The 18,922-nt window shown below is 38.0% G+C and overlaps 2 protein-coding genes across 30 annotated transcripts; one reads left to right on the forward strand and one right to left on the reverse strand.

Moving 5' to 3' along the window:
* Nucleotides 1–452: 452 nt before the first annotated feature.
* LOC119990668 (probable manganese-transporting ATPase PDR2) lies at nucleotides 453–10,909 on the reverse strand. Of its 4 annotated transcripts, none has more exons than XM_038836689.1 (22): nucleotides 10,345–10,593; nucleotides 10,150–10,242; nucleotides 9,575–9,777; nucleotides 9,093–9,165; nucleotides 8,746–8,918; nucleotides 8,489–8,660; nucleotides 8,244–8,348; nucleotides 7,994–8,104; nucleotides 7,811–7,897; nucleotides 7,535–7,717; nucleotides 7,101–7,151; nucleotides 6,879–7,004; nucleotides 6,103–6,182; nucleotides 5,399–5,507; nucleotides 4,580–4,708; nucleotides 3,811–3,876; nucleotides 3,584–3,655; nucleotides 2,979–3,130; nucleotides 2,624–2,735; nucleotides 2,431–2,547; nucleotides 1,070–2,122; nucleotides 453–590 (listed from the first exon to the last, which is right to left on the reverse strand). In XM_038836689.1, the coding sequence occupies exons 1-21, from the start codon at nucleotides 10,591–10,593 to the stop codon at nucleotides 1,088–1,090; spliced, it is 3,498 nt and encodes a 1,165-aa protein (XP_038692617.1). In that variant the 3' UTR covers nucleotides 453–590; nucleotides 1,070–1,087. The 4 variants fall into 4 exon arrangements, with proteins under 4 accessions (XP_038692617.1, XP_038692618.1, XP_038692615.1 ...); XM_038836688.1 differs by lacking the exon at nucleotides 453–590 and adding an exon at nucleotides 10,757–10,909 and having other exon boundaries at nucleotides 1,088–2,122; nucleotides 10,345–10,632; XM_038836690.1 differs by lacking the exons at nucleotides 453–590; nucleotides 4,580–4,708 and adding an exon at nucleotides 10,757–10,909 and having other exon boundaries at nucleotides 724–2,122; nucleotides 10,345–10,632.
* A 131-nt stretch (nucleotides 10,910–11,040) lies between these two features.
* On the forward strand, nucleotides 11,041–16,671 carry LOC119990670 (general transcription and DNA repair factor IIH subunit TFB4-like). Of its 26 annotated transcripts, none has more exons than XM_038836696.1 (11): nucleotides 11,041–11,229; nucleotides 11,831–11,965; nucleotides 12,057–12,145; nucleotides 12,407–12,677; nucleotides 13,012–13,058; nucleotides 13,480–13,655; nucleotides 14,021–14,081; nucleotides 14,182–14,644; nucleotides 15,231–15,326; nucleotides 16,188–16,283; nucleotides 16,372–16,671. In XM_038836696.1, the coding sequence occupies exons 2-8, from the start codon at nucleotides 11,935–11,937 to the stop codon at nucleotides 14,269–14,271; spliced, it is 765 nt and encodes a 254-aa protein (XP_038692624.1). In that variant the 5' UTR covers nucleotides 11,041–11,229; nucleotides 11,831–11,934; the 3' UTR covers nucleotides 14,272–14,644; nucleotides 15,231–15,326; nucleotides 16,188–16,283; nucleotides 16,372–16,671. The 26 variants fall into 26 exon arrangements, with proteins under 26 accessions (XP_038692624.1, XP_038692631.1, XP_038692635.1 ...); XM_038836703.1 differs by having other exon boundaries at nucleotides 13,480–13,502; nucleotides 13,578–13,655; nucleotides 14,182–14,707; nucleotides 16,188–16,671; XM_038836707.1 differs by having other exon boundaries at nucleotides 13,480–13,502; nucleotides 13,578–13,623; nucleotides 14,028–14,081; nucleotides 14,182–14,707; nucleotides 16,188–16,671.
* Nucleotides 16,672–18,922: the final 2,251 nt, after the last annotated feature.

An 18,922-nucleotide genomic window follows, 5' to 3' on the forward strand; every position in this document is an offset into this window, starting at 1 on the left:
CAAATAAGGCCAAATAAACATGCAGTGAATCTAGGATTTGTCAAATCCCAAACATGTGCACTCTCTTAAAAAAGTGTGTTCTAGTCATAACATGTGACTTGCAAGACTTTTGAACGATCAAAAAATTATAAACACACGTTGTCAACGTTTTCTGGTTTCAGCAGTGTTTCATTACTGTTAATCAAGAAAGTGTTCGATGACTGAGTCCTATATAAATCACTATCCCTATGAAAGATAGATGCGAAAGTAGACACTTCAATTCTGCATTCAGTACAGCTTTTGTCCATCCAATACATGGCAAAGAAACAAGGTAACCATGCCAAGGTAGCTCCAAAGGGACACTTTGTGGTATATGTAGGTGATGAGCTGAAGAGATTTAGGGTTCCATTATCTTACTTGAAGAATCCTGCTTTCAAGCAACTACTAGAGAGATCTGCAGAGGAGTTTGGGTTTAGTAACCATACCTGCATCGTCCTTCCTTGCGATGAAGCAACCTTCCACATCCTGGTCTCAGATATTGCAGCTAATGAGTCTACATAGGATGTTCAGGCAATGTAACATATACACCCCAAGATGTATGCAGTCTTCCTCTGCAAAAGGAATACATATATAACATAGATGATTATCAAGACTCGAAACTTTATATGCTAATTCTCAGAATCATTCTATAATTCAAAAAGGCCGAAGAAACAATGAAAAAGGATAGACAAGAGGGAAAAAAAAAGGAGGCAAACTTCGTATCTATCTATTACAATGACAATCTGTAATTCCTATATTCCGAGGTGTACATTCAAATCAGTTTCTCTTTTGCAGGTTGAACCAAGTTCCATGCCTCAGGAACCAAGGTTAATAATAGCACCGTATACTATAGGTGCTTAGAAAGTACAATCAAAAAGAAAAAAAGAAAGAAAGAAAGGATTATTCTTTCTGTATGTAGCTGGAAAAAAATTCCCACCACCCAACGGGAGGGAACATTGTGATCGATTGTATCCCATGTTTTTCTTTGCTTTTGGTCCTAACTTTTGCCATCAACAGTATCTTTCTATCTAGCTGTAGCCAAAACACCTACCAACGTCGAAGTTTAATATCAGATCCGTTTCTTTTCCAAATTAGTAGCAGCCAGCCGTTGTCGTTTCTTCCAATCTGGAATCTTCCCAGGGAATGCCCATCTCAAAAATCTCTCCCAGGCGTAGCAGCTCAGAAACATCAGGAGAGCCCAAAGCATTAACTTATCCCTCAATCCCGGTGGCAAAGGCACCAATTTTAAATAGTCATTCAGGTCCCTGAATAGATCAGATGTAATAACCGTGAAAAAACCTACAGCACCCATGAGAGCGTACAAGAATGGTTTGTTTTCTGAGATGCTCTGGTTGAAAGGATGGCCCATGTAGTTCACAGCAAAGGTCGCCACCTGAAGGATCATGCTCACCATGTAAGAAACTGTATTAACCAAGTTGGGATGAAAATCCGAGTCCGGTTCAATACATTCATCAGGCATGTACTTCTCAGCCTCCTTTACAGATGAAGCCAAGAAAAATAAGTGGATTGCGAACTGCCCCAGTAGAGAAAGTAAGACAAAGGCACAAAAAATGTTGGGGTGTGGCCGCTCAGCTGAGAGGGTGGGAAGAGGGCGAGCATGGGAGATAAACAAGAACAATGCAGCTGTAAAAATACCACTGATTGTAGCCTGGACATCACCAAGCTTGACACCATCCAGATGCATAACACTCAAGACATAAGCAGTAGCAAGGCAGTTAAGGCCAAGTATCTTGAACATCTGCAGAGTTGTCACCAGAGTACTACGACCCTGACGAATTATATCTGTAGTGGGGGCGACTGACGCATGCTTTGCAGTAAATGGTGATGCCATCGAGGCATCCCCAAGCTTGACCATAGGAGCTGTACGACCATCTGCCTCCTCATTCATCTCATCCATCATCTTCTTTAGCTTCTGTTTTTGCATCTCTGCAGCCGTCAGATGGCGATTAGCAGCAGTATGGCTGGTGGAATCTGATGCAGGTTTTGATTTCTTCAACTTGACAGGCTTTGCAGTCTCGCCTTTTGGTGTCAGAGAACTTTGAGTCGGTGGCACTGCATTCAGCAGAGCAACTCCTACGTGGGCCTGAAGGGAAATGTTGAAAGGTTTAAATTTTCACCGTAGTTGTCATATTGCAATCAGTAACTATATCAAAATTAAAAATTCCACCAATAACTCATGGAGTATGTTAATAATTAATTGATTAGAAACAATTCATCTCTCATTAAAGCAAACCAATTAATTCAACAAATGAACATAGCACAGATCAATTAATAACTAATGAGTAATGACTAACATGGTTGATGGGTACCTAGCTTCTTGCATTCAACAAAGAAGTCAAACAAGGGAGGCAGAAGTATGACGATATCCATAATATCTCCTTAGAAGTCTACCTGCTTTAGTGCTCCAACATCATTGGTCCCATCACCACACATCAGTGTTATCCTTCCCATGGTTTTTAAAGTTGTCATGATTAGCTCCTTTTGCTCAGGCGCAACTCTTGCGAAAACCTAGCCAATTTTATGAAACATGTCAGTCTGGAAATAACTTCAAAATGCAGTTTAAGCAAATGTGTAAGACCTTAACCTTTGCATAAGGAATGACTCGCAGAGCAGCAGAAGTCTGTTGTAACAATTCAATCCAGTCACCTCCAACGCAGAGGTCATGGGTCTCAGATAAAGTTTCAACCTCCTCATCACTGAAATCAGTCACCATGTCTTTCTTCAGTCAATTAATGGAAAACAAATTTGAAGTTATAGTTTTTCCTCTTCACTTTTTTTTTTGGTAAGAAAAGGAGCATATTACTGTAATATAACCTCATTGCATTAGTATGATGACAGCCTATGATATGGACAAAAAAACCTATTCTCAAATTCTAAAGAAAGTCTACCAAAAAATAAACCTACCACAAAGGAAATAATAATAACAAGAGAAACTTCACCTGTAGCGAATCCTGTCGGTCTCATCAGGTGATACCCACTCATAACCTTCACTACTCTTTGATGAATTAAGAATCAATGCTGGTTTTGATACAATGTGAACTTGGCTAGCAACATGGCAAGCTGTCAAAGCTTGGTCCCCAGTTATCATCACCTGGCAATTTAAAGCATACGCCTTATTAAAATATTTTCATCCAGTTTCACAGATATAAAGAATCGCCTGAAACAATACACTGAAAAGAGGTGAAACAGCGTTCAAAAGGACATGCTCAGCAATCCAACTCAAGCTGTTAGTAAAAGGGGGATGAGAGGCGACATCGTGGAAATTAAGAGGGCAACTTTCCATAACGATATAGAAAGGGCGAAATGATAGAATTGATCATTTAAAATAAACCACTGTCATTTTAGTCATTCATTTTAGGGATTAAGGAGTTACTTTGACTAGCGATATTGGTGCTCCAGCACAAAAAACACAAGAAAAATAAAGCAGGAGATAGTGAAAAGAGAAGAGGGAGGACAAGAAAGAGCAATTATGGATTCAACTGTTATTCTCATGGATTATCTTATTTCAGGATGGAAAGATGTCCGAGGATAATATGCTGCTTACCAAGTCATGTGATGAATTTTTTAATTCTGACAGAATAGAGGCTGAATCAGTTCTTATAGGACAATTAAACACCTGAAAATCATAATATCAAACATTTAGTAACAACAACGTAAGCAACTACCACTGAGCAGTCACTCAAAAAATTTATTAAGATCATTTGGAAAAGGAGAATCAGTAATACACATGAAAAGAAAATATTGCACTAAAAAAGAAGAGTTGCTGTTCACCGCAAAACCAGCAAAAGTAAGGCCGCTCTCCACTACACCTCTATCCAAGCTTCTAGCTTCACTAACCTACATGTAATTAAAAGAAAAAAAGGAATCAAATCAACATGCATATACGCTAATTAATAATCATCTGAGTGTAGATACAGATGCTATAATATGAAGTATGTCAAAGAATGGAGTTGGTTAGCAAAAGCAACAGAAAGAGATGAAATCTTCAGTACTAAGACGAACACAAAGGACAATGTATGTTTCTCTCTCCAAAACTTCGTTGATTGAACAAAGAAACCACAGTGAGTGTTAAAGCTACTTTCTAGGATGGGTGTTAAAAGTGATCTCCACCTCCACAGCAAAAATAATAGAACATCAACATAATAATGGTTAAGGGAAACTGACACATGAAAGAGGAAAATAAAGCAACTATGGATGAGGAAAAAATCATAAAATATCAAATAAGAACATATATATTATAATGAGCAGTAAAATGACACATTATATTCAGATAATAGTGCCAAGGGGAAGCATTCCATTGGATGCACCAATTCAATAAAAGATCGACCACATCAAAAAACACAAATCCCTCAAGGTTCATTTCCTACTAAGCCAATTATACCAGTCTACAATTCCATTTCCCATTACATTAGCAACTTCTCTGACAAGAAGGTTTATATCATAGATTCTGACAACAAAGTACTCGAAACAAAAACATGCAATGTTGACACAAGTACTACTAGTCTACTACAAGGGAAAAAAAACGTTAAAAGAATTATACCATCATTTCAGGAAGGGACTTAAAAGCAAGTGCCAACACACGAGACCCCTGACGAGTATATCTCTTGTAGGTCTCAACATATGATGATGGCAAATCCTTAAGCCGTTCCTGGATGGTCTCTGGTGCACCCTGCAACGGGATTAGGACGAACAATGAAGTGAAGCTTAATCAAAGTGTAAATACAAAGGAAACTGCTAACGAATCCTTCAGAATTTCTTCCAATAAGAATATACATTGCTAAGCATAATCCTTTGAAGTTGTAAGGGCATATATGAAGACCCATACAAGAAGGCATAGAAAACTCGAGAACTCGAGAATACATATGTTCAATAGTACTATTCTTTTTCTCAAGTCCTTCCCCACAAAGCTTCTAAACATCATCACGCAACAAAGCATAAATTATTGCCGGAAGTTTTATCAAACAAATAACCCATGACAAGAGGTTTCAAGTTTCCCCTGCTTATTCTTTTTTTTTCCCCTCTCAATCCATATTCAGGACCATGGTTGTTCAGTTCCATATCACTCTTTCCTGCTCCATGTTTTGTACACAGTTTTTAAAACTCTTAGTCCATTTTTACACTAGTTCCATTAACACCAAGAAACCATGCCTACAGAACATCAGAAAGAAAATACTACACCCAAAAAAAGTATCCATCAAATTCTCATGAGAATATGATTGATAACCTCAAGTTTCAGTTCCTTGTCCAAAGCTATATACTTGCATAAGTTTCTGAACAGAAATTCCAAATATCTGAATCTATAAATTAATGTAGTCAAATAGCAGAACTCACAACAAAGTAGTATATACCACCTACAAACCTTCACGAAAGCAAAAAATTCCTCCTGAATACGGACTACTACAGCCATTCGTTTTAAATGGGATGCGAAATGATGTCTCTGAACAATCTGCACAACATTGCCATTCCCCCTGTAAAGAACATAAACAATCAAAATCAATTTATAGAGCCTGTATGCAATTAAATACTCAAGTACAAACCCAGCCTCATAACTATAACTAAAAAAATTGCACATATGACCTACAAATTTGGTACTGCTGGTACAGATGGTTCACGATTCGTTTGGTACTGGTAACTTAAAATAGTACAAGAAATATAAGCCATAAACTAGAGAATAAGAATCCCCAAGGGAGCATCATCTTCAGACACAAGTTTTGGGGTCCAAGCTCAAAGAATCTGAAAGTATCAGAGCTTAGACCATAAAGAAACAGTTGTTCAATGATGAACGCAAGAGCAGACCGAGGCTGAACTGGACCAATAAAAGAACCAGAGAGTCGGTCAATTTTGAAATACAGTTGTCTCCAAAAAACCTACAAGATTTGATGCCAAAAAATTGACCCAGTGTAACTGAATTGACATGGGCGTGCCAAAACAGACAAGAAGCAGATTGAAAATAGGTGAGCATTTAGAAAGAGGATTCTTTGCAGGAAAAATCGAGCAGTGCATGAACAAGGAAGCAGTTCAGATAAAATTTAGATTTGAATAGCTACTGACATTGCATCTTACTTTTTTGGGACAGCCTTCTCATCAGATTTGTAACTCCAATCTATTCCTTTAAGTGCAGCCTTCTCAAGAGGATCACCAACCTACACAAAACCAACACTTACATGGTAGTATAAGAAACAAATTCCATGCCATGTTCAAAGTGAACAAATTCCAGAAATTTGCTCAAGCTCGGGTATACAATTCAATAAGAAATGCAAATTTAATCATTTCGAACAGACTGTGACAGACTGGACTGTTATGCACTTATCTAGCTATTATGTCATTGTAGCTAATGATGTTATTGTAGACGCAGATGCTAAAAGGTGACCTCTTATGGGAGAGTAGCCTTTATTGTGAGCATACATGAGATAACGAATGAGGATAAAGAAAGAAAGAAATATCCTAACAATAACGTACACTTAAAGGAACCATTCAAAAGCTAGCTTTCATATCATATTACAACACGAGCTTCAATGCAAAATTCCAAGGACCCTGTAGCCCCTGCCTCAAATTATACCCAAGTCAATAAAAACACATTACTATGCTCAAACTAAAGCCATTTTCATACTTTTTTTGCAGAGAGCTAATCTAGACGAGGGAGAAAAAGGAGGGGAGGGTGAAGGAGAACTTAAAAAACGGATTGTGCTTTAATTGTCTGGACATCACATTTCATTGTGATGCTCCTTCCATAATAGCCTTCTACTTCAATAAAGGACAGCTTCAAATACAGTAACAAAATGGCTAAAATCTTCATTCTCAATTGTCAATACAGTTCATCAACTATGTATGTCACATACCAGCTTGTTGTCCACAAACACTAATGCATGACAAGACGCCAGAATTTCCAATGTGCGTGCAGGTAGCTTAGTTACATCAGATTCCAAATCGAAACTTCCATTCAAACCAACCACTCCAGAGAACTCCTGCAAATGAGAGGAAAAGGGTTTAGCAAAAAATACTTAATAGAAACAATATTCATCAAGAAAACAGAGAGTGTCCCAATCCTCAGACAGGTATACCATGTCATCTGATGTGAGGGTCCCAGTTTTATCAAAACAACATATGTCGACCTGCAGTGGGAAGAAACAAAAAAAGTAACACTCAAATGCAAGTAAATAAAGATTGAGCAGCCCCAGGGCAAAAATAGCATTATCAAATGGCTAAATGGACCAGAACCCAGTCATAAAATATGGAAGGGAAAAATAATCGCATAATAAAAAATCCTTAGAACACATTCTCTCTTGAATACTTGCAAGAAAAAAAAAATCTCTACTCCCTCCCAAAATGCCATTGTACATTATATGTGCAGAAAATTGCAACACAAGCATATGCACACACATATGTTAAGCAGGAAGGAAGAATATATAAGATCACACAAAATTCATTGCTCAACCATATGTGAACTATCAAGCATCAACCCCTGAAATACCAACTTACAGCAAGTCCCACTCACCTTTCCAGCAAATGGAATCCGAAAAGGTTCTGTACAAAATATTCCACGTCGTGCCAGAGCAATCAGAGATGTATTAACAGCCATTGACAATTCCATTGGCAGCTCAGGGGGGATCACTGAAGTAATGATAAGTGAACAACTTAGAAAAAGCTTGTACTTGCTCCTTGTGGGATCCTCCAGCCCCTACAACAAGGAAAAAGTATCTCATCATATAATGAAACATACGCAGCATTCGGACAACGAGACACTTCATTAAGTGATTATAACGTGATGTACCTTTACAAGTACGTAACCCGCTGCAATCAATGCAAATATGACCAAAAATAGAATGAACAGCCCACTTTCCCAGTTGTTAGCAGTAACCTACACCATAAGAAGTTGAAAAAAAATATATATCCGAATCACAGGGTACATTAGATCATCCAAAAGTAACAGCAAAATAAGGATCATGTCAATTACCCTCTCTGTGGAGAATAAAATAGTCCTCATCAGCTTCCCTTGACTTGTCTCAAAGCCAGTCCGCAGAACAACAGCCAGGCAGCCACCATCTGGAGTTCTAAGTGGAAAGGTCTGTGCCAGAAAAGCACAGACAAAGAGACAAGCAATGCACCATTATTAACATTACCCAGAATACTTGGAGTAACGGGGGGGGGGGGGGGGGGGGGGGGGGGGGGGGGGGGGGAGGGGGAGGGGGAACATCACAGCCCACCTTATCTGGAGTATGCAACAACAATTTAGTGCCACCATATAAAACATGATTTTTATCGCGCCTAACTGACAACTTATCCTCGATTCCCCTACCCATGATTGAAACCTGAAGAAATAATATGATCATACAAGTTCATTTCACATCAGGAGATACAATCAGCATCCAAAACTCATAAACTTCCAGGACTATGACCCTGATGGATCAGAAAAGATGATGATGAGGTGAATCAAATAATGAGAACACACCTTCCACTGTGGAGTTGACTCGCCAGTGAGAATGGCCTCATTGACAATAGCACTACCAGCTAACAAAAGCATGTCAGCCGGCACTGCCTTATCTTCCCCATTCTGACCAGAAGAACGACCAATGGATACAACATCGCCAGGCAAAAGATCGGTCCCAGACAACTTCACCCACCTATAATTCACATCATTAAAAAACTAAAAAAGAGAACCTACTCAGAGCAACAAAAACGGCTTAATTTTCAGAAAAGATGGCATACTTCCCACAACGACGAACCATTAATGTCTGGCTATCCACTCTGACACGCCTCAGCTCAGTTAGAGTTTTTAATCGTGTTTTTGCCATAGTTGACTCGAACATGAATAGCATACATAGGGTGAACAAACTGTAATACCAATACTCATCCAAACACCAAAGACCCACACAGAAAACCTGCATTTGGTCAATGCGGAAACATTCAAAGTTGTGTTTGTGCAATGGAATAACCGAAAATGAGTAAAAAAAGGCAAAAAGGGGAAAAAAGAAAAAAGAATCAAAGTAAAAACGAAATGCAAGATACGAATCCAAACTTCAAATACAAGAGAAATGGCTATGATCAAGGCAAACCTGAAATACAAAGAAGGGCTCCATGCATTGCTCTTTCATTAATTTTTGGAATGTTGGCTGGGGATATTCAAATCTAAATTTCCAAGAAAACATCCAAAATAGAAGTAGAAACAAACAGATAAAGTTAGCTCATGCCCACATTATTCAATACTTGTCATGTAAATGATAAATACCAAAAATAATCCACAAGTCAGCAGAAAAGAACCATTAAAGGTTTTCATTAAATAAGTGAATTTTTGTATGTAAAGTGCCTCATTTCCATAGGTTCAACAATGGGAATGTATAAATGTCAAAGTAGCATATAGATTACAAAAGAAAGTTTCTTAAACATTAAAATAGAATGAAAAAGTAGGCTTCACTGGAGTTAAAAAAATCCTCAAGTACATTGGCGTCTCTCAACAAGAAAGCCAATGAAGTTCCACAACAATCATGATTTTACATTAGGTCTGATGTAGTAGTGAAATTTTAAAAACATAACTTACACATTGCGTCCCCATCTTTCAAAAGCAGAAACAACTTTAGCTTCTGAGCCATGGCCAGTACTTTTAAGATAGTAACCAATGGTTTCCTTAGTAGGATAAGGACGCTTGCAAAAGGTCTCCCTCTCCTTTGAATAGATGAAGTGTTGCTTTCTAAAATCAAAGAAGATCTCCACTTCACCATCCAGGGTTGAAGATCCTGCCAGCTATGCAAAACATAATTATGTCATCACTGATCAGGCTAACCAAGGGGAAGAACAATAAGGAATAAATTGAATGCCTGAAAAGATGAGTCGGGAATAACTGCACAAGATATATTGCATCCAAATAAGAATTCTTACTCAAATAAATAATGCCTAAAAACCATTTTCAGTTTTTATTACCTCCAAATAGGGAGGCCACAGCCAAATGAATTCATTATTGGTGTTTGTGTTTCAGTGCTATCTTCAATTAAATGAATCAGTTTTTCAGTTATGAGTATTTCAGTTTCAATCTTAACTCTTAAGCAACAACCATGAAAACCTTATTCAAGAAATTCCTCAAGAGGGCAAAAAAATGGCATAAAAGAGGGGACTTACTTGTTTACGGACATGCAGTGCTACAACTTCTTTTGAGCCAGAAAATTTTGCCGGAGTTATCTTGCAGGCATCCGCCTGATGAATATCGTTAACCTGCTCACCAAGAACAAAAAATGCAATCATTCACTATCCCTGAAAACAAAGGAAAATTCAAAATTCTAAGAAAATATCATAGAAGGATAAAAATAGATGTACCTTAGAGTAGTGGGCGACGCATTTGAAATCAACAGACCAAGCAGTGAAGAGCGAGACCAATACATGGAGAGCAAAGAAGCCACCAAGAACTATGGTGGCATCAAAAAAGTCGATGCCAGGAACAATGATGACCAACCAGAGACCATAGAGAATGGCAAACGGCCATACATCCAAACGCCAAGCCCAGTGCTTCTTCTTCAACAAATCAACCGTATCCACCACCTTCCCTCCAACATGAAACCGCGACATATCCCTCTCTCGCTCTCAATTCAACTCTCTCTTTATCTCCTGCCCATAAAAAATCATTAAAAACATCGTTACAGATAAAATTTTAATATCATCGAAAAACTAACAGTTTAGGGGTTCGCAAGTGCTGGGTTCATGATCGAAATCGGTTACACAAAACACTCACACGTAAATATAGGCCCTGCTGGTTCAAATGTTGCAGAGCAACTGCGTACCGACAGGGGAAATTGAGAAAGTGAAAAGCAGGGAGATCACCGAGAAGTCCAGATCCGGCGACGTAAAGAGAACTGTGTAGCACAGTGGCCGACGAGCCCGTTTTCCTTCTTTCCTTATAATTATATTTTTTTCAGGGTTATATTATTAACTAACGCTTAATCCGAATAAAATTATCCGGTGTCCAAACAAGAACAGTTAACAGTTCCGTTCGCTTCCCTTACTCCATCTCGTAATATATCTGTGGGCTTGTCTTTAGGGTGTCCACAATCGCTAATTTAGGGTGTCCACAATCGCTAATCCCCTTTACAAAATTCAATCAATCATCGACTTAAAATATAGGATTTGAAGCTGGGATGGTTCAATGTTCTTGAAGAATTCTCCATTGATTCGTTCCATTAAATACTATACGGACTTGCGAGTGAGGTAAGAAGCACAAGAGCCTAATATCTATGTCGCTAGCTCTCGAGCTCTTGCATATGCATTGCGTATTTTATGTTTAGTTCACATATGTGAATCTCTCGGGTGGTTATGCATTTAGGATTGATCTTAGGTTTCGATAATTTGGGATAAGTTCCTATGGTGCGGGTTTGTAGTAGTCCGTTCAGAGTTTTTCTTGGTAGTGCTGCATTCTTTGAAGCCTCAAGACTGGTTTGATATTTTGGATCATTGAGAAGCTTTACTTTGTTCACAATTCTGGGGTTTATTTTAATTTTTTAATGTTTTGGTTTATGTTAGACTAATATGATAATTTCTTTATGATACTTGTGGAAATTAGGATTTAGTTGTTCAGCAAAATCTATAAGAGAAGCTGTTAGAAACAATTTTTTGTTCCTCCCCTCTCTCACGGGGTATAGTTAAGTCCATGTGGTATGAAAATCTGCTTTCCTGATATTTTCATATATGGAACTTAGGGCATGACAACACCGACTAATTTGGCTCACTAAATGTTGGTTGGTTTGCTGACGTGAACTCGGCAACCCTAATGAACTGGAATCCACTTTTAATTATTGAACTTGTCATACAGATTGTCTAAAAATCTCCCTGCCGAAGAAACAGTTCATTGCTGGCGCATTCTAAGATAGCACTCTCAAATCTCTACCCTTCTTAGACAAAATCCAACCGTAGCTAATGGCTTCAGCCCGATCAAAATTTTATGCAGGTTTCTCTCAGTACCTACTAATATATGCTTATTTGCATCTTATTCTATTGTCATTGGCTTATTGTCTCACCTTCTGTTTTTCTTATTGCAGATGATGCTAGCCTTTTAATGGTTCTATTAGACACAAATCCATTCTTCTGGAGCACATCATCTCTTGCTTTCTCTCAGTTTCTCTCTCATGTAAATCCTAATTTTCTCTTCCCTCTACAAACACCAATGCTTCCGTTGGTTCCATGAGAATAATAAATTTACATAGGTATCTGAAATCAAGCCTTCCATCATTTAAACCTCCTAGGCTCCTAGTAAAATAATAGGAAATACTTAAAAATGTTCAATTCTCCTTTACTCCTCATTATTTGTTATTATTATTATTATTATTGTGGAAGACAGAAAGGTGGTTCATCCGATAGGTTCTCAGTTGTCACGTGTGAATTTGTGCAGGTTCTTGCATTTCTGAACTCGATCTTGCTCTTAAATCAACTTAACCAAGTGGTAGTTATTGCCACGGGGTATAGCTCCTGTGGGTATATATATGATTCATCTTCAGCGACAAATATGAGCAATGAAAATGGGAGAATGCCAGCCCTCTATTCCAGTTTGTTGTGGAGTTTGGAAGAGTTTCTAAACAAAGATGAGAAATTGAGTAAGAGAGAGCCTGAGGGGAAGATTGCATCTTCGCTGCTGTCTGGGTCACTTTCCTTAGCTCTTTGTTGTTTCCTTGATAAACCTCATTTTGGTCACTTCTATGATTTTAGCGGTGATTTTGACTATTTGTGATTTAATTAATTGTTCATGGAGATTGAATGTTTTCGTTTTGTTTATATTTACCTATTGAAGGTGTTGTATCGTTTTCTAGAATTTTCGTCTACAAAATTTTACTCATACCTATTTGGAAGTTGCATAAAATGCTGCCTTTAGATAGCCCTATGTACTATGTGATGATGGACCATGTATGAATGTAGTTGTTTAGGTAAATGCAACATGCATATGTGCAATTTCATTCTCGTTTCTATCTTGACGAATGTTTGATTTAACCTGATGAATAGATGTACAGAGGGTTTTCCGTTCTGGACCGCTCAATCCACAGGCCCGAGTAAGTATTGAATTAATATTCGAATGTAACAGTCTCTCCACATATTATTTGAGGATAATGTCTGCAGATATCCTGCTTGTGCCCTACCCCGCCCATCGCGGGAGACTTGTGCACGAGAGTTGTTTACCTTATATACCATGTTGGATTGATCGCGTATGTTATGGGCTTGCAGTTTGCATTGATTTTTCTTTTTTTACTTCCCTTTTGAAATATATTAACAAAACTCCATGTTCTGTCTCCGTCTCTGTCTTTCTTTCGCTGCTTTTATTTCTCTCTATTTTTGTATTGTCTTTGTTCTTTCCTCTTCCGTCTTTCTCTCACGTATTTTGATTCCACGGTCTTATATTTTAGATGCTTTTTTTTTGTGGATTATTATTTTGACGATGTTGCTTACATGTGAGTGCATATTCTGTGTTTGCAGGGATCTCCTGATGGGCCAGAGCAGTATGTTCATTATGATAATTTTTGCCAGTTACAGTTCATTTTTAGCTTTCGCTCTAAAAAGGTTTTTTTTGACAGATATGTGGCAATAATGAATGCAATATTCGCTGCACAACGTTCTACGGTACTATCATGCATTCAGCACTTTGGCTGGGGGTTGGGGGTTTCTCAAACTGTTGAGTTCTTTCCATTTGCATTAATGTCTTTGTCTTCCTTATTCTTCCTTTAGATCTTTCTTCGGTTTATGCTTTAGAATTCAGTATCCTGAGTATTTGTATATATTCTGTTGAGAAGATTATGATTTAAGCTGCAGCAACTTAAACATTTGGATGTCAAGTGTATAGTATAATAAATTTTGCCAAGTTGGTATTGGGTGCAAAGTGGCTTGGTTATGAAGTGTCTCTTCATATCCAAAAACAGTACCATTTTCTTCATTAATTTTTTTGAGAGTTACTACTAGACAGAGACTTTATTTTCTTTTATTTCTTAAAAACTTTTATATGGTTGTTAATTTGCTCCAGAATGCAGGTTCCCATAGATTCTTGCTGTGTAGGTGTTCATAATTCTGCCTTCCTGCAACAGGTAATGTTTTCTTACTTATAATTTTACTTGCACAATTTGGTACTTGTTATTATGAATCCTAGGCCTATCTTGCTGATCATTTTTTGTGTGTACAAGTCAGGCTTCTTACATATATAACAGGTGGTGTCTATGTAAAGCCCCAACACTGGGATGGATTGTTTCAATATTTATTAGTACGCTCTTAAAGTAGTTTGGATATGGAGATTATGTAGTTTGGTAAGCAATACATGTGCACAAAGCTCCCTAGTGGGCGGGGTCAGGGATAGACAAGATGTATGTATATCTTACCCCCACATATTATGTGAAGAGGCTATTTTCAAGAAATGAACTTGTGACCTCTAGGTTTCACCCCTACAACTCGACCACATGTTCGCATGTTACTCACTGTTAAAACCCTCTCATAAATCCTTGTGTGTCATTCACTGTTCTCTCTTTTCCTTTTTGGTCACGATGTTGATTCCAATCTTATCGTATTGTTACATACAGACTGTTTTTGCTACTGATTTGCATTCACGCTGCTTTTTACAACTTCCAAGACCTGTTGGTGATGATTTCAGGGCCTCGTAAGTAGTCCGAACCATTCTCATGTTCTTTCAGGGCGTGGCTGCAAGTTCTGTTTTGGATGGGTAGGTCAATTTTTTGTTCTATTTTTGGGTAATTGATCTTTTCGAAGCATCAAATATGGTTCTCAGTAGTTTGAGTTGGTGTTTAGGAGTTTTGGATGATGTAGCTACTACAGCTGAGGTGAATTATGTTGCTGCATAAACCTTTTAGCCAACTACATAAAGAAACACAACCAATGTGTCATCAATCCGTGATCATTAGATCTTGTGTCAGGAGTTGGATGAATTAGCTTACATGAGTCTAGATTTCTGGGCCCCACTCTGTCTTTTTTGTTTTCACAATCTCTCCCCTTTACATTTGGGAACAAATTTCTGCTATCGCTCTCTGTGGGCAGTAAGCATTTAGTTTGTAAGGGATTCATGTGGAACTTTTCTAGGAGACGCTTTTCGCAGACTTTTCTATTGAACTATGGTGCTTCAGCATCTACTTTTTTCCATACTTTATAGGCATCCAAGCTTTTATGTCAATTTAGTTATTCTAAATGTAAATTGCAATACAACTAACCAAAGTTATGCATTTGTGCAGGTGTTTCTGTCATAAAAGCACAATTGACATGGGCTACATATGTTCTGTTTGCTTGTCCATATTCTGTAAGCATCACAAGAAATGCTCAACCTGTGGGTAAGTCAATGATTCCTTTCCAATTTAGACGTTTAGCTTCATTACTTTCCAATGTTTGACATTTTGCGAATGAACTGTATTGCTAATGGCAAGTGAAAAACTTCAAGTTCTATCTTAGGGACAGCAACCATTGGACTGGGGCCCATTCCATATTTGCTGAGTATCATCATCCATATAAACTAAAAATAGCCATCTCAATCCCCTAATGGGTATATCTGTTGGATAACCATGCCTGTTTTCCCACTTACATTAATATAATGAACAAACAAAATCAAAATAGAAAAAGACCTGTGAATCTCATTTCTTACACTCATTAATAAAGAGGTGTTTTCACTTTCAACTATAAAAACAAGAATATTTTACAAAATTTATGAAACCTATGTGCAACTATATAACCATCCTAAGTGCCTGTATAGGACTGTACTCATATATGGTAGTTGTGTATTGTACATACTGTACCCAATGGATAAAATGGCCACACACGATACACCTGCCCCAGTACACTAGGAATATCACGACCATGGATAAAATTGCCATCCTCAATAATGGTCTGATGAAATTTTTCTGAAGAACTTGAATGCTGGTTTGGACCCCCCTGCCTTGATGATAGGGTGGCCAATGAAGAGCCAACCAGTGAACCAATGATGCTCCACTCTTTTTTCATACCATTGATGATTCTTGCTGTAGTTTATTGAGACTTGGGAATCTTTTGCACATTTAGATTAGTAACATATTAAGTAAGCTGCATGAAGTACTCTTGATAATTGATTTCCCAAGTTATACGGAATAGGTGTCTTTCATCCTCTCTCTCTCTCTCTTTGCTTTTCATGTCTTACTTATCGGCTGCGGGGTCTTTCGCAGGTCAGTGTTTGCCCAGGCCCTGGCCCAGGCCCAATCAGATGTTGCCTCAGCATCCGATCGGAAGAGAAAGAACCCAGAAGCATGACACTGTTAATGGTGCAGCTTTGATACACATATTTTAGTGCTTATGATTTTGATTTCATTGTGGGATTTGCTAATTAGATTGTTGTTGTACGGGCTACAGCTTATCTTATGTTGAACCTTTTGACCACCGGAGAAGGGTTGGAAAGTTTACTGCGAACTTCATTGGACTCCTAGGCTTACCAGAGGCTTTGTGAACCGACTTGGTGCCTAGTTGATGCGATTATCAATTCTTTGCGTCATGCATCTAAGAACACTACACGTTTTGGAAATTTTGGGTAGAAAATATTTACTTCGGCAATGACATATATCCATAAGATTTTTTTGTACATAACCATCCATAATGATATATGTTATCATGCTTAGTAAATATGACACATAGATTATGGATTCTTATAAATTAGTTCATTATGGATACGTAACGCTGTCAAATTTACTTTCCTCATTGGCTGTACTTGGCCAATACAAGAAAAGGTGCCGTAGCCCCTAATCAATGTGCAACTACAATCTGACCACCATATTTGGTTACTGATGCACTATAGTTGAATTTTTACGATGAAATATATATATATAGAGAGAGAGTGTGAGAGAGATGAAGTCAAGTCAAGAAGATAGTCCTTGGGATACGCATACAGTGGGGGGCCTGCGAATATATGTACTCTGTATTTGTCTTGCATTGCTCCTAGACCCCACTCTGCAATTGACATCTCTTGTGGTCTTTTGCTAACTTAATTAATGTCTTTCTTTTCAACATTTGTTCTTCAGGGGAATGGAATGCCATAATGCATGCATTCTTAAATACTGAAGTCAATAAAGGGTGCAATATTTATGGCAGATGTATATACATGTATATATTGTGTGTGTTTCAGCTTCAGCTGTTGCGTGTAGTAGTGGGCTGTAGAAACTAACAGCAAAATCCTACTTCATTCAACTGTTCACATACAAAGACAAAGCAAAACAAGACAGATGGAATGACGACGAACATTTATGCCTCGGTAAAGAGCGATAAAGACACACTACCACCACATTATAAAAAAAAATATTATAATTATTATAATTCGAAAATAATAAAACTCTCGGCCATTGATATCCCAATTGTTCCATCAACTAAGTTGGACGCACATGATCCGATAACAAGTTGGGTGCGAAGGATCTACGGAAATTTGTGGGTTTCATATGTCTCACATGATGCATATAAAATCATGTGCATATAAACTTAACAATTGGGATGAGTAACATACCAACAGTTGGGATCCTTACATAATAATTTTCATATTTGTAAGAGGAGAAAAAAGGAAGGAAAATATTAGGACGTGTGAAATATATCTGGTTTGAGATCCTCAGGTCAAACCAAACCCTACGCTTTTGTAGGTAAGCCATAACTCACTCATGGCCTCTCCCTCTCGCAGAAACCTCAAAGTTGACAAGAACCCTCAAGAAGACGAAGGAGGAGACTGGCTTGAGTTAGGGTTAGGGTTTGGGAACAGCAAAAGATGCAAGAAGTCAAAGGAACTAACTGTTGGAGTAGTTTCTGCAGTACCATCTTCTTCAACTTCACAGTTTGATAGCCAGCAGCAGAGAGAGTTAGGGTTAGGGCTAGATTTGAAGTCGATACCAAATTTAGGGTTTGGTAATGAAGTTGACAGAAAATATCAAGATCATAAGGATGGAGATCATTATTGTAATGATAACAATGATGATGATGATAGTACGTTTGCTGTAGAGAAGCAAATATCTTTGGGGGTTATTCCAAGTAATAATAATGGTTACTGCTACTGCCACGCCTGCTCCTGTACAACAAGATCAATCATCTACCCTGCTTCTGGTTTCTGGTTTGCCCTCCGATCCTCTACTAACAGGTACTCTTTCTCAGCCTGTTCATTATGATAATGTGTTTTTGACTCATTTTTACACTTGTAGATATATATGTGTCATAAAATATTGACTATCATCATTAAAACCACATAGGGATAACAAAGTTGGTTACGACTTACGTCTCTAGGCTCAGGACGGATAGTTGTTTCGGCATATCGTTAAAGTCGACAATTTGAATTAGCTTACAGTATTTTCTTGGGTTTTTCCTAGTTTCGTAGCCTTTATGGCCAACTTCCTGTGATGGGTTAGGACTTAGGAGCCACATTTTATCCGCATAGATTTCGGTCCGGTATTACTCGTCGCCAATATGGTGTAGATTGACATGAAGTTTACATCACTCAAAACAACATATTGGACTGAGTGGTCGTTCGGTTAAAAACAAGACACTAGCATCATTGAGTTGTGACTTGTGAGCTCAAAACTTGATGTATTACTCCTACTTTAATCTAATTATTTTTTAATTATTATTACTTATTTGCTTTGAATATGGGTATCTGAAATTGTGAATTAGCAGGGAAGGACTGAGGCTGCCCCAAATACCAAAGGCATACATAAGGGTGAAGTAAGTCAGCTAGCTATGGTGATCAATCATATTCTCCTTTTTAGGGTTTCTAATTTCTACTTGGCTGATGATGATGCTCTTTGAAATGAGTACTGGGAAAAAGCTGATGACTGACTTGCTTTTCTTACTTTCCTCCTTGTTTCTTTTCTTTGTATTGAATTGAAGGGACGAGAGTGTGAGTATTTTAATGGTGAAAAAGTACTTGGTTACAAAACTT

Source organism: Tripterygium wilfordii, chromosome 22 (assembly GCF_013401445.1).
Source record: "Tripterygium wilfordii isolate XIE 37 chromosome 22, ASM1340144v1, whole genome shotgun sequence".
Taxonomy (NCBI): Eukaryota; Viridiplantae; Streptophyta; class Magnoliopsida; order Celastrales; family Celastraceae; genus Tripterygium; species Tripterygium wilfordii.

Bases quoted from the DNA above. Each gene is read 5' to 3' on its own strand.
- LOC119990668 (XM_038836689.1), bottom strand. From the start codon at position 10,593: ATGTCGCGGTTTCATGTTGGAGGGAAGGTGGTGGATACGGTTGATTTG. The intron at 7,718-7,810 runs GTACATCACGTT...TCCTTGTTGTAG, and splicing joins CGGGTTACGTACTTGTAAAG to GGGCTGGAGGATCCCACAAG. The intron at 2,736-2,978 runs GTGAAGTTTCTC...GACTGATTTCAG, and splicing joins ACCGACAGGATTCGCTACAG to TGATGAGGAGGTTGAAACTT.
- LOC119990670 (XM_038836692.1), top strand. From the start codon at position 11,935: ATGGCTTCAGCCCGATCAAAATTTTATGCAG. The intron at 11,966-12,056 runs GTTTCTCTCAGT...TTCTTATTGCAG, and splicing joins CCGATCAAAATTTTATGCAG to ATGATGCTAGCCTTTTAATG. The intron at 12,678-13,011 runs GTTTCCTTGATA...CCTGATGAATAG, and splicing joins ACTTTCCTTAGCTCTTTGTT to ATGTACAGAGGGTTTTCCGT.